This window comes from Podarcis tiliguerta (genome assembly GCF_965153285.1).
Source record: "Podarcis tiliguerta genome assembly, chromosome: 4".
Taxonomy (NCBI): Eukaryota; Metazoa; Chordata; class Lepidosauria; order Squamata; family Lacertidae; genus Podarcis; species Podarcis tiliguerta.
Window position 1 is genome coordinate 49,871,396 of NC_139537.1, and position 13,511 is coordinate 49,884,906.

Below are 13,511 nucleotides of genomic sequence, written 5' to 3' on the forward strand. Positions count from 1 at the left end.
GGCCGCCTCGTTTCGCGAAGGCGGGCGTAGAAGCCGATCCGAGCGCCGCGATTGGGAGGGAGGAACTCTAACCGGAGGGTATAAGAAAGCGACGCGCGAGGGGGCTGCGGCTGAGGTCGCGCAAGCGCTCCGAGTGCGTGGTATCAGGTTCGTGCGCGCTGCGGCGGCGGAGGTGGTTCTGAGGCGAGCAGAAACATGGCGGTGCAGAAGGCTGTTTGCGTCATGGCCGGCGACTCCCCCGTCAAAGGCGTCATTTTCTTCGAGCAGAAGGCGAGTGCCGGGCTTGAGGGAGCGGCTCCCCGTCCTTCGGGGTGTCCGGCGCTGTGAGGCTGCTCGCCCGCCTGGTCCCGCTCCAGGCTGCGCGCCGCCGCCGGGCTTTCCCTCGCGAGGCGGCTGGGTTGGGAGGCGGGAGGAGGCTGCTGCGCCCACTCAGGTATTAGCTGCGCGCTGAAGGTCGCTGGCCGCCCTCCCCTCCGGAGTCAGGGCCGCTCCTGTCAGCCGGGTTCGCCATCGGATAACAGCGCCGCCTCTGGGGCTGCAGCCTTGGGCCGAGCGGTGGGAGCTAGAGCAGGCGCCGTGGCTCTGTGGCATCAGGCCAGGCCTCTCGTGCGGCCTCTGCCTAGCGTGACCTGGCTCCGATAGAGGCGGCGTGCAGAGGTCAGATTAGATAAAAGGTAGCTGGGCGAGTTCCAATGAACTTTAGCCCATTTACAAAACAAAAAGCGTAAGAGCTAAGTCGTGGGCTTTTTAGGGGATGGAAGTCGTGGGGAAGGCTTCTAGGGAAGGGGAAACGGTTCGTTCCAGTTCTGCATAAAATCTAAACCCGCAGGTATTTTGAGGTGCAATAACTCGCTTCCTCCGTCAGGACCGGTAGAATGAGGATCTCGGCTCTTTCAGGCTGCCACTTTCCCTTCCTCTTGGCGCCACCGTTGGGCAAACGATGCCCATAGCTGCTCTGGGGCACCTGTTTCTTTCCCTTCTCTTTATTATATACATAGCCAAAGAAAGGGAAATGTGCTGCAAACCAGGTTCTGTCCTCCCTGCCCAAAAGAAATGGGACAATATGCTGAGTCATGGCTGCTGGAAAGCGTAACTTAAACCAACTTGCTCTTGAGGGAGAAAAAAGAAGAGTGAGAATTGTGAACTCTAATCTCCTGGGCAAACAGGTTTTGCAGCCTCTGCTGAATTTACTTAGGTTTTTGTTCATGTGATGTACACGCATAAGCTAGGGGAAAATGTAATGCGTCGTTGAAATAATGTGAATAGCAGGACAGAAGCATAGCTATGAAGTATTTAATAGTGAATGAGGATCTTTGTGCTAGATCTTTGAAAGTTTGTGTATATGTATTTTATGTGTTGTAGGTTTTAATAAATGTATAAATATCTTTTTAAAAGCTGCTATAGATGATAGTATGAATGCATTTAGAAAGATCTGTTACTCTAGTTACCTTTAACTATGAAGAAAGCATGTCTGGTTCAAAGAGGTTTAATAGACTGTATTAGGTAAAGGTACCCCTGACAGTTAGGTCCAGTCATGGACGACTCTGGGGTTGCGTGCTCATCTCGCTCTATAGGCCGAGGGAGCTGGCCTATATTACTGTATTAGCAGGACTGTAAATGTAATATACAGAGCAATACATTATGGCAGGTGGGTAGCCAGTGTGGTGGCCCCTGATCATCATTCCTGAACATTGTGCAGGCTGGGGAACAACAGGACAGTACCATGTCAACTATTGCTGCCTTATTGACACCATGACTATTTCTAGTTTCAAATATATTAAGTGGGAATTAGATAGAAAAGAATTATTTATATATTGTTGCATTTGGCAGTATATTTCAGAACTAGTATGGAATTCATTGAACCTTAACCTTTAGTGTCACAGTTTAGGCTCCAAAAGTTCTGATGGTGCTTGACTATTTGAGGGACTTTGCTGTATCTTTGGAAATACTTGCATGCTTATAGACATTTCTATGGAGACTTCACTGACACCAGTGCAGTGCAGTCCATTGCAAGCAGGATGAAAATGATTTTGAACATTTGTGCTTTTTGATCATTTGATCCTCAAGATAGATTACAACATCTTACAAACTACAACACAGCCTTTATTCCAAATAACTATATCCCTGTAAAATACTCTTTAATTTTCATGTAACGTATACTGGTGTAGTGATTTTGTTGGATTCCATATAATATTTTTTATGTAGCGGTGTGGAAGTCTGGAAACTATTTGTTACAGTTCAAGCTACATCTTGTCATCCTCAGCAGGTTTGCATCCTATGCAATTTCTAATTTAATGTAGCAGTATCCTGCTGTTGTGAATAAATCGTCTCTGAAGTGAGTGAATAACTACAGTCAACATTAATAGGCTGTGGGATAAATACTTGCCTAAGTGGAATGTAAGCACAGACTTGCATATCATTCATAGCTAAGTTTGTGAATATTTTGCCCAAGGCTATTTAATGTGCATGCTTATCTGGTTAAACAGCTAACCCGAAAATTAAAAAACACACCAATGTGCACCTTTGACATGTTGTCTAGATTTCATTATATTACTACTAACATAGGAGGCCCTGGTTGAAATGGGGCATATCACTTTCTGCCTACCTTAAATAATACTGCTGTTGGACTAAACAGCTTTGCCAGAAGATTCTACAGATCAGCAGAGGGTTTTGTGGATCCACTGTTTCACCGTCAGCCAACACCTGAAATACATTAGCAACTTTTTCTGCCCCCTCCCTCTGGAAGAGTCTGGAACCTGAATGGTCATTGACTGCCGGGGAGCAAGAGACTCCATCGTATGCATGACCTCAAGTTCTTTCTTATAATTGTGAATTGCAGGGAATAAATATATTTAACTATCAGCGGTAATGAAAAGTCAGGTTTAACCATTTTATCAGGGAAATGCTTCATTTCTGAATGCATTTATTAAAATGAGATTGTGTGAATCCAATAAGATAAAATGCTACTCAAAGCAGCATTGTAACAAATCTAGTTTAATCAGAAACAAAATGTTGATTTGTATCTTCAGTTTGAAGTTTATAATGCATCCTAGGGAGTAGTTTACGAAATGTACACTTACTAAGCAACTTGAATTGCTGTTGGTTATGAGCGTTGCTTTATGAGCAGCTTTAAATGTCACGCATGGGATGTCAGGCATCCCATCGAGGTCACTAAAAAGCATTTAACATGTTGGCTCTCCATATAGCAGGTGTAAACCTTGCATTCTTGGTTTTGGCATAAGTGCATGCCTTGTCTGTCACTGGAGAGACACTTATCTGGACCAAGGTGTGCATAAGAAGTTTCCAAACAAATATACCTCTTTGATACACCACCAAAATCCAGTTGTGGGACTGTAGGCATGATGATGATTATGGTAATAATAATAATTATTATTATTATTATTTATTATTTATACCCCATCCATCTGGCTGGGTTTCCCCAGCCACTCTGGGCGGCTTCCAACACAATATTAAAATACAGTAATGCATCAAACATTAAAAGCTTTCCTAAACAGGGCTGCCTTCAGATGAAGACAGTAAGATTTTCTAGGTTCATGCTGAGTACTATGCCAACATTATACTGTAGGATCATACTTAGGTATTGCTTGAAGAATCGGTTCTCTCCTCTGTACAATGTCATTTTCCTTGGAGATGGAAGGACTTTAAAATGGATGGTTTGTCTGAATCTTTCTATTCATACTAATCTGTTTCAGGGTAACGGACCTGTAACTGTTTCAGGAAGTATTAGTGGGTTAACTCCAGGAAAACATGGGTTCCACGTCCATGAATTTGGAGACAACACAAACGGTAACATTATTGCTTTTGCTCTTACAACCTACAAAATGTTTTCTAACAACAGAAACATATATGGCCAATAGTGTCTTAAGAATGTAAATATTAGATTGCTAAGCAATAAATACACTTCCACTCTTGGGGAAGCAGTTTTGTATTTAGCTTGTGATGTGCATGATACTGGCCTAGGCATTAAACACAGGAACTCTTCAAATCTTTAAAGGGAGGGAGGGAGACAGGTTACTTTGACAATCTTCTCCCTCACACTTTTAATTTAAATTGTGTTAGATTATGTTCATAAGCATCCTGATAAAATATATTGTTTATAAAAGATAAAGAAAAAGAGTTTAAGGCTAAGTCCTGAGAGCTATCATATATGGATTTGCATAATGTGGGGAAAATACTGACTTCGGGTAACTTCTTATAGGATGTACCAGTGCAGGCCCTCACTTCAATCCTGAGGGGAAAATGCATGGTGGACCAGAAGATGAAGAAAGGTTTAGTATAAAACAGTTTCCTATTTGTGTATGATCTTGAAGTACCTTCTGCCTTCTAATATAATGGCTTGCTTCCCATCAAGTAACAGTGCATTGCATTATCTCCCAACACAGTGAAGAACCAGGATAGGTTCCTGTGCTGCAGACAAATGTAAAACTGTAGATGGGACCTAAAATTCTGTGTATTTCACTTTTGGGGCATCCCTTTTTTCTATTTACTGTAATACATCTAGGATAACTATAGAAACAACTGGACTGGAAATTACTAGTAAGAAAACTGTCCCTTATTTATTCAAGCAATAGTGTCTAAAAGGACTCCTAGCTGAGTATGTACTAGCGCTGGAGAAATTAAGGACTAGTGCTCATTTTTCTTAAACTTTTCTTATTTGTTGCTCTCTTCAGTGGCACAGTCTGCCAGTTGTGTCTGGGTATTACTGTTCTACCGCTGGTCCACACCTCTTTCGGTTTGTAGACACTGTGCAAGGCTTCCTGTCTCCCAGTGGTGTCCTTTTTCTGTCACCTCCTATTCATTCCTCAGATCCTACTTCATAGCTCGTCCTTCCTGATGCCTGTTTGGCTTTCATAATTGTGGGCACCCAGCTCACTTGGTTCCTCAGTTCATTCCTGAAGGATATTCTGTCCATAGACCTTAAGAATATAAGTCAAACTTGCCTTGTTATACAACTGCTCTGTTGCATAACAATCATTTAGCGAACATTCGGTGATTTTTTGCTGCAACACAGTCAATTAGAGTGGTCTGATGGGGTGGAGGGCTTGAAGGCAACAGCTAATTTTTAGCCTCCTGAATTGGTAAAAAGGCGATGAATAGATGTGTCGAGTACTGTTTCTTATTCAAAAGGGTTACTGACGTGTTCTCAAATAATTTAAAATAAAGCACAGAAAACATTAAGGCGAAGAACCCTCTCTCCTGTGTTAAATTTCTAAATTTAGGGTGCTACGGTCTGTGTCACACTAGTTCGAAGACAGAAAGATTTGTCCTGCATATATTTTATTCAGCATTGCATAAAATAAAAATGTTAATACAGGCACTACTAGAACAAGCAAAATACAGCCATACAATTAGAGGCATCAATAGTTGTGTACATTTGAATTACAGTTAAGTTTCATTTTTTAAAATGGCCATTCTAAATTACATATAGGATCCCACCTGGACTCTTCAGAATTTCCTGGAATTTTGTACGCTTCTAAATCCCTCTCCTTGTGTTGCCATTACATCTGAAGCTATTGGAAGCACATGGGTCGAAAATTCCAGTATTTAGACCATGATAAAAACTCAGCAAAACAATGGCTTTAACAGGAAAAATTAAACTGTCCAGTATTAACAATCACTTTATATAATTTTTTACTAGTGGTGGCTTATTGTCAGGTAGGAATGATGTGGTTTTAGGCATAACTGCATGTTACACTGGTGGAAGTTTTTACAATTAGGGTAGACAGCTTGAGCTGGCTATAATATCATCTTAACACTTGCGTATATATTTCAAGTACCTGTTACTGAAGCTGAAAAGCACCAGCTTCGTATGTGTCAGCAGTTGTGTGTCACAGTAGCACCTCAGTCAACTGCATTTAGCAATTATTACAGGTCATATTCTGCTTATAAAATCAAATCAACTATTCCAGGCATGTTGGTGATCTTGGAAATGTGACTGCAGATGGTTCAGGTGTAGCAACAGTATCAATACAGGACCATGTTATTTCTCTCTCGGGGCCACATTGCATTATCGGGCGTACTATGGTGGTAAGTATTTCTTTGAGCAACTTCCCTACAAATTCTGGAAAAATACATCAATATCATTTTTTTACCTGTGGATGGTTTGCTTCAGTACTTTGACCTAGAGGTCTTGGCACAGAGTTGCTGCTTCTGATTCTCCTTAGACATGCTTGCTTACATAATGTAGGTACGTTGGGCATCACCAGCACCAGAAATGGGCTAAAGCATATTGGAAGCCTGGAATTCTTCTGAGCATTACTGCACATGATCAGAGTCTTGCTATAAATTCTGAGGTGAAGAAATATCCCAGGTATTTTAAGGAGCTCCTCACTTTGCTCCAAAGCTTCATTCTCAGCCTAGCTTGAGAAGCAGTTCGTTATAATATTGCATGTACTTGGGCAGAGCTGCAGATGTTTCTGCTGTAAAATTATCGCTTAAAATATTTTGCTATACACTACTCAGTACAGGCTTTTGGTGAGGTGCTGGTTCTTTTCAACTGCAAGTGCAAATTTGGAAGCGTTCTGTCAACCTAATGGGGAAGCTAGCCAGATCTGGTTGACTATATGTAGTGTGTAGAGCACCCATAACAGAGTGGCAGCAAGCCTTGTGGGAGTACACAGCCACTACCCCTAAACAACTTATTTCCTAACAGTTATTTCTATGATATTTGTAGATTACTAATTATTTGATGTATAGTATTTATCCTGCCTTGGACCATTTGCACCATGTGGTTGAAACTTACTTTCCCTCAAATTATTTATTAATGTAATAATCTCCACCTTATCTATCCCTTTTTAGGTTCATGAAAAAGTTGATGATCTGGGTAGAGGAGGAAATGAAGAGAGCAAGAAAACTGGAAATGCTGGTGCTCGTCTAGCTTGTGGTGTGATTGGACTGGCCAAGGCTTAAGATCTTTGACAGTGGCACTGTATACCAAAACCTACATGCAGAATGTAAATGTACCTATAGAACTAGCAATTATTTGGCTTTGTTTAGGATAAAAAGCAACTGTTTAATCTTACGGCTCTGTTAATTGGGGTTTAAACCAATAAGTTGTCTTATTTTGTATACCTTGTAATTAAAGTGGCAGTAGAACATTAGTTCAAGAATTTTTGCCTTGATGGACCAAAGCACCGCCAGTTCACCTTGATAGAGGTGGTAAAATCCTCTGCTGATTTCATCATCTAATCACATCTGGACAACTGAAATTACCTGATGGTGGCATAAACAAGCTAGCTTGAGAGAACCCTAGTCCTGAATGCTTTGCTCTAAATATGGTATAAACCTAGTGAGTTCTCACATCAGCGTTTCCAAAATGGGGAGGGGTGATTTCTCATCGATTCCAGTACATCAGATAAGTGTAGATAAACACAATCATTAAATGAAAAATTGCTTCTGAAGTCTACTGTTACTGACTCCAATCAAACGTAATCTGACAAACTAATTGCTGCAAGTGAGATAGCCGAGTCTGCCTTTCTTGTGAGCTGTTGGAGAGGACATAAGAGAATGCCGTGGCTTATTTAAAAGATCTGCATCTTGGGATTGTGAGTTACTAGCTACAGAGTAGACATTCCTACTTCCTGTAGAAGCCAGGTTCTAAATCTTTATATTCTTCCTTATTTAGGCAATATGGAGTAGTTTGGGTTTCATAGAAAACATATAGGGAGACTGATAGTGTATGGTCTTACAGGAGCAGTCTTGTCTCAGCAACAACCACTTTGAGCTATCTGAAATAGCTAAACTGAGCTTTGGATAGTGAGCTATTCAGCTGCATAGCTGTAGAGGGCTACTGTGCATATAAAAAACTTGTTTCCACCATGTCTAGCTATTGCTATACATATTTGCCATATTCTATTTGACATTTTAACAAAAGTTCTTAACCTTAGTAGAAATTCATACCAACATCACACAAAGTGAGAGCGGTAGATATTGCAGATGAACATGCTTAATAAATGGTAAATGCTATGTGCCGAACATGTCAATATTAATGTGATTGCCTGCTTTGGAGAAGGGTATTGGCTAAAACCCTTTAATGCAAGAGGCACACAGAAAGCATTTTTTTTCTATATAGCTCTCTTGAAGGTTTGGCAATTGTTTACATGCTTGAGCAGGTTAGACCCTTGCTCACCAAGACTGACAGTCTTACCTGAAGCCCTCTAGGTTGCAGCGTTGCCTTGAAATAAGCTTGGGTATATTGTACTTATTTTCAAATAAACCTTGACAATAGCTTTGTCAAATTGTGTTAAAAACAAGGCAGATGACATACTGGCTCTCAAAGTAGCAGTGACACCTACTGTCAGTAAACATGGGGATTAAATTACATAATCTTACTCACTTGGGCTTTACATTCTAACAGTTTAAATTAGCTCTCCATAGAATTTGGAGGAAGATATTCTCTACCTGGCCTGCATAATTTAATTGTAAAAAGATCATGTTCAATCATAGCCGTAGGTGTTAAGAGTTAAGTTACCGATGTCAAATTTCAAAAAGCAGTTGCAGTTTCATGCCTGTTCAGTTTCCTACTTCATGAAATAGTTATTTTTAAAAATTGAGTTTTGGTGCATTTCCTAAGTGGCTACTAGCATAGAAACAAAGGTCAACGCATGGAAATCGATGTCACAAGTATATGAAGTTTCTCTTTATTCTACCACTGCAAGATAACTTACCTACCTCACATTCCACTTCCCAAAAAATTAAGGGGAAAAACTCATCTGAATGGGAACAGTAACTGAACTGAGCATGTCAAACCATGGGGTGATGTAATTTTTCAATTTGCCAAGTACTGCCTGCATTTCAGAATGCAGCAGAGGGGCTAATAAGTCAATACTTGCTCCTCTAGCTTGTTACAAGCAATTTGACAGTAGTTATGTAGTAGACAAAACAGGAGAGAGAACATCAAAAACAGATTGGAATATAGTGCTAATTTGGTGCCTTACCTCCCTCAAAAACACAATGAATCAAATTACAAAAAATAAGGTGTGCTTTCCACAGGACGCAATGTTGAACTTTTTTTAGGGCAACATTTACCACAAAATCTCTTGGATGGTGAGGAAAAACAAAAACAAATAAAAGTGATTTCACTGCAAACACTAGGTTTCCTCTTGAAACATTTAAGAGCTATTTTTTCCATCTAGAATAGTCATGTTAATTAAAATTCAGAAATCTAAGAACATAACTACCACATATACTTCATTTTTGTGAACTGTTACACAAACATGTTTTAACAGCTTTAAACAAAGTCTAATTTAGACTCCAGTACAGCATTAACAGTTCAAACTTTAAGATGTTGAACAATCCTTTACCACTTCAGTGCAGTGTAGGAAGAATAGCACACATTAAAGTTTGTTATGAAAATAGAGTTTATTAAAAACACATCCCTATTTGTTTTTAGGAGCTTTTACCGTTACCTTCACTTAAATTAAAAAAAATAGCACTTCTAATTCTGACTTGTAAACTTTTTAAAGTCAAAACTTTTAAAAAGTTACAGCAAAAAAAGGGTAATGGTTTATTCATTTCTTTTGTGTTATTTTTGTAGCTATTTAAATAGAAGGGAAGCAATCAAATTGCTTACATATCCCATAAACTATGGAGGAGTTGTGAAATAGCAAAAGCAAATATACAGCATACTGTACAACTCTAAAGCTCTACACTCCAATGTCACTTTTTTTTTTTTGACAAGTATTCCAGTCTAGCGAGGAGCCTCTGTGACTGAGCCAGTAGACTCTTCAGGTTGTTCAAGAGATGAGGTAGTCTCAGATGTTAACTCTTCAGCAGGTTTTGCACCTGTGGGTTCAGCCTCCCCCTTTTTAAGTTCTGGAACAGAGTCTGTATTTTCCACTTTGCTGCTCTGGGGTTCATGGTTTTTAACACCATCTACCCTGTCTGTCAACTCTGGTTTCTCCTTTCCTCGATTTTCGTCCTTTTCTCTGCGAGATTCCCTATCTCTAGAATCTCTCTCTCTCTGTCCACTGAAACGCCTATTTCGTTCCTCCAAGTCTCTGTGTCTATCACGTTCAGGGCTTCTTCTTCCCCATTCTCTCCTTTCACGATTACCGAGGCGTTCATGATCTCTGTCGTCATTGCGGTTACCATAGCGGTCCCGTTCATTTTCTATCCGATTTCCAAAAGACCTCCTTCCAAACCTTTCCTGGTCTCTATTTGGAGTAAACGGCTGCCTATCATTCCTGAACTGTCTTCCATCTCGATCATCGGGTCCACCAGGCCCCCCTCCAGGCATTCCACCGGGCCTTGCAAAGTGGCCAGGTGGGGGGAAAGGGCCCTTCATCCCATGAGGCGGAGGCATCCCAAAACCTCCTGGGCCTGGAGGTGGGCCTCTGTGCATCATATGGGGAGGCATATGCCGAGGTGGCATCATTGGAAAACGTTGCAGATGAGGCGGTGGCATTCCTGGGGGTCGCTGGAGAGGTATCAAACCAGGCCGTGCACCCAAAAGGCCCGTGGAAGGTGTCTGTAGCCCAATCACAGGGCTGGGTGTAACTCCTTGAGTACCTGACAAACCAAAAGAGATAAAGTTGTAAATGGATGCAAGATATGTTCTATTTTTCTGCTGCTCCAGCAAGCTGCAACCTACAATCCCCTAACGAATTCATACACTGTAGGACTTATTCCTGACTTCCTCAACCAACCTTTGCTCCAATACAACTGCCTTCCCCCATTTAGTACCAGCATTTTCACTCAACATTAAGCTCATTTAAGTCCCATTTATTTTAACACAATATATTTAGGCAGGTAACTCTCCCATTGCATTTGGTAGGATTAAAGAGTGCTCCAGTTCAGATGAATCATACCCAAATATAGTTAAAAGAAATGCAACAGAAGGGAGGGCTTTTGTTATAAATGAAATACTTCATCACAAATAAATTAACTCCCCTGTTTGTGTACACGGTCCAAAGCAGCTTTCTGCAGCCTCCTCCCCCCAAAACTTTTTATACTGTAGTCCTACAAAGTCAGTTCTGCATGTCATCTATATGGCATAGCACACACATCTTGGGTTTGTATGAAGCTCAAAGTCAGATAAAAAAAAAAATTAGACACACGTACAAATACCAAACCCATACAAAGATGAGAATTAGTGTATTCAGCTCAAAGGTTGCCAATATGGCAGGCATAAACACCAGTGTGCTCACCATTACTGCCTATGGCACCTGCGAAAGGGCTCAGTAAAAATACAAAATAATAATCTATAATGCATTACAGGCTGTTCTGCTTTTCCTGCTTAGCTCCTGTTTGCACTGGCTTAGCCCCCTCATAATGTCCAAATTTCATTGGATTGGGTATGTACCCTCCTATTAGTTCTGAACAGAGGTGCAAGAGAGACAACAGTGGCTAACATCAGTTCCTGTTTCCTCACTGATGGGTGGAGAGGGGCATGCCTACACCATTTTGTGGCCCTGTTTTCAGCTATTCTGGATATAGCACTTTTAATGTACAGTGGTACCTCGGGTTAAGTAAATTCGTTCCGGAGATCCGTACTTAACCTGAAATTGTTCTTAACCTGAAGCACCACTTTAGCTAATGGGGCCTCCTGCTGCTGCTGCACCGCCATTGCACAATTTCTGTTCTCATCCTGAAGCAAAGTTCTTAACCTGAAGCAATATTTCTGGGTTAGCGGAGTCTGTAACCTGAAGCGTATGTAACCTGAAGCATATGTAACCCGAGGTACCACTGTATTCTTAATTGCTGGCAAGGTGGAATAGAAAAAAATTCCGTATTTTCAAAGCTTGAAACAGAAGGTGCCTGCTGAATCTATTCCACAGGACTGGGCCGATGACAGTAAAGGCTCACTTTTGTGTTGATGTCAAATGAGCTTGGCCAACCTGGGAGACAACCAATGGCAGAGGATCTGAGTGACTGCACTGGGTTATATGGCAACCCACAAGATGCCCTAGACATAAATGCAAGGACCTTGAACCTGGCTCGGTAGTAGACAGGCAGCCAATGAAATGGGCAGAGAACAGGCGAATAAATTTGTATTTCTTCTAGCAATTCCAAGAGAGAGATAACACATGAAAGTATGAGTCCCCACTCCCTCCCCAGAATAGCAACTAGCAGTTATTTTATCCTCTTTTAATATAACAAAATCAGAGTTGTACTAAAGGAAACAAACTTTGATTAGACCCCAAATGGTCTCTCTCCAAAATGGCCTTAAATTTCATCTGACATGTATGCTCAAAAGCATAGTAGTCTTTTAGTCCTGCAAATTTCAAACCTTTTTCCAGCGGGGACCACTACCAAAAAGGCCCTCTGCCTGGTTCCCTGTAACTTGGCTTCTCGCAGTGAGGGAACTGCCAGAAGGCCCTCAGCACTGGCCCTCAGTGTCCGGACAGTACGATCGGGTGGAGACGCTCCTTCAGGTATACTGGACCAAGGCTGTTTCGGGCTTTAAAGGTCAGCACCAACACTTTGAATTGTGCTCGGAAACGTACTGGGAGCCAATGTAGGTCTTTCAAGACCAGTGTTATGTGGTCTCGGCAGCTGCTCCCAGTCACCAGTCTAGCTGCCGCATTCTGGATTACTTGTAGTTTCCAGGTCACCTTCAAAGGTAGCCCCACATAGAGTGCATTGCAGTAGTCCAAGCGAGAGATAACCAGAGCATGCACCATTCTGGCGAGGCAGTCCGTGGGCTGGTAGGGTCTCAGCCTGCGTACCAGATGGAGCTGGTAAACAGCTGCCCTGGACACAGAATTGACCTGCATCTCCATGGACAGCTGCAAGTCCAAAATGACTCCCAGGCTGCGCACCTGGTCCTTCAGGGGCACAGTTACCCCATTCAGGACCAGGAGTCCTCCACACCCGCCCGCCTCCTGTCCCCCCAAAACAGTACTTCTGTCCTGTCAGGATTCAACCTCAATCTGTTAGCCGCCATCCATCCTCCAACCGCCTCCAGACTCTCACACATAGCAACTTTTTGACAAGCTATTCATATTACCAAGAGTCTTCCAGGTGGGTTGATAGTAAGCTTCTAAAGAATTAAAGCTTCTAAAGAATTGGCAACTGTTCAGCTTCCTGTCACCTTTAAGCAGGAACAAGCTTGATAAGTATTTTTCAGAAGAACCATGGGGATTTCATAACTTCTCAGTGTCATCATTCTCTTTAACTGCAAAGTCAAGTGGTCAAATGCCTAGGGAAATGGTAAATGACCACTGGATGGTTAAGTCCACTCAAAGGTGACTGGGGTGTGGCACTCATCTCGCTTCAGGCCGAGGGAGCCAGTGTTTGCCCTGATACATCTTTCCGAGTCATGAGGCCAGCATGACTAAACCAATTCCGGCACAACGAGACACTGTGACGGAAACCAGAGCACATGGAAACGCTATTTACCTTCCTTCCACAGCAGTACCTATTTATCTACTTGCACTAGTATGCTTCCAAACTGCTAGGTTGGCAGAAGCTGGGAGCAATGGGAGTTCACCCTGTCTCACAGATTCAAACTGCCAACCTTCCAATTGGAAAGCCCAAGAGGCTCAGAG

At 41.9% G+C, this 13,511-nt stretch overlaps 2 protein-coding genes across 3 annotated transcripts in view; one reads left to right on the top strand and one right to left on the bottom strand.

Annotated features, from left to right (window-relative positions):
* Nucleotides 1-58: 58 nt before the first annotated feature.
* SOD1 (superoxide dismutase 1) lies at nucleotides 59-7,121 on the top strand. Its single transcript, XM_083438656.1, has 5 exons — nucleotides 59-270; nucleotides 3,714-3,807; nucleotides 4,220-4,289; nucleotides 5,931-6,048; nucleotides 6,820-7,121. The coding sequence occupies exons 1-5, from the start codon at nucleotides 196-198 to the stop codon at nucleotides 6,928-6,930; spliced, it is 468 nt and encodes a 155-aa protein (XP_083294782.1). The 5' UTR covers nucleotides 59-195; the 3' UTR covers nucleotides 6,931-7,121.
* A 2,241-nt stretch (nucleotides 7,122-9,362) lies between these two features.
* The window catches only part of SCAF4 (SR-related CTD associated factor 4), a 43,999-nt gene continuing 39,850 nt past the window's right edge, over nucleotides 9,363-13,511 (bottom strand). For both annotated transcript variants that reach the window (XM_083438593.1, XM_083438592.1), the window contains exon 20: nucleotides 9,363-10,530. In XM_083438593.1, coding sequence (XP_083294719.1) covers nucleotides 9,710-10,530 — 821 coding nt within the window. In that variant the 3' untranslated portion in view covers nucleotides 9,363-9,709. The remainder of the gene's footprint in view (nucleotides 10,531-13,511) is intronic.

Bases quoted from the DNA above. Each gene is read 5' to 3' on its own strand.
- SOD1 (XM_083438656.1), top strand. From the start codon at position 196: ATGGCGGTGCAGAAGGCTGTTTGCGTCATGGCCGGCGACTCCCCCGTC. The intron at 3,808-4,219 runs GTAACATTATTG...AACTTCTTATAG, and splicing joins ATTTGGAGACAACACAAACG to GATGTACCAGTGCAGGCCCT. The intron at 4,290-5,930 runs GTTTAGTATAAA...CAACTATTCCAG, and splicing joins GGACCAGAAGATGAAGAAAG to GCATGTTGGTGATCTTGGAA.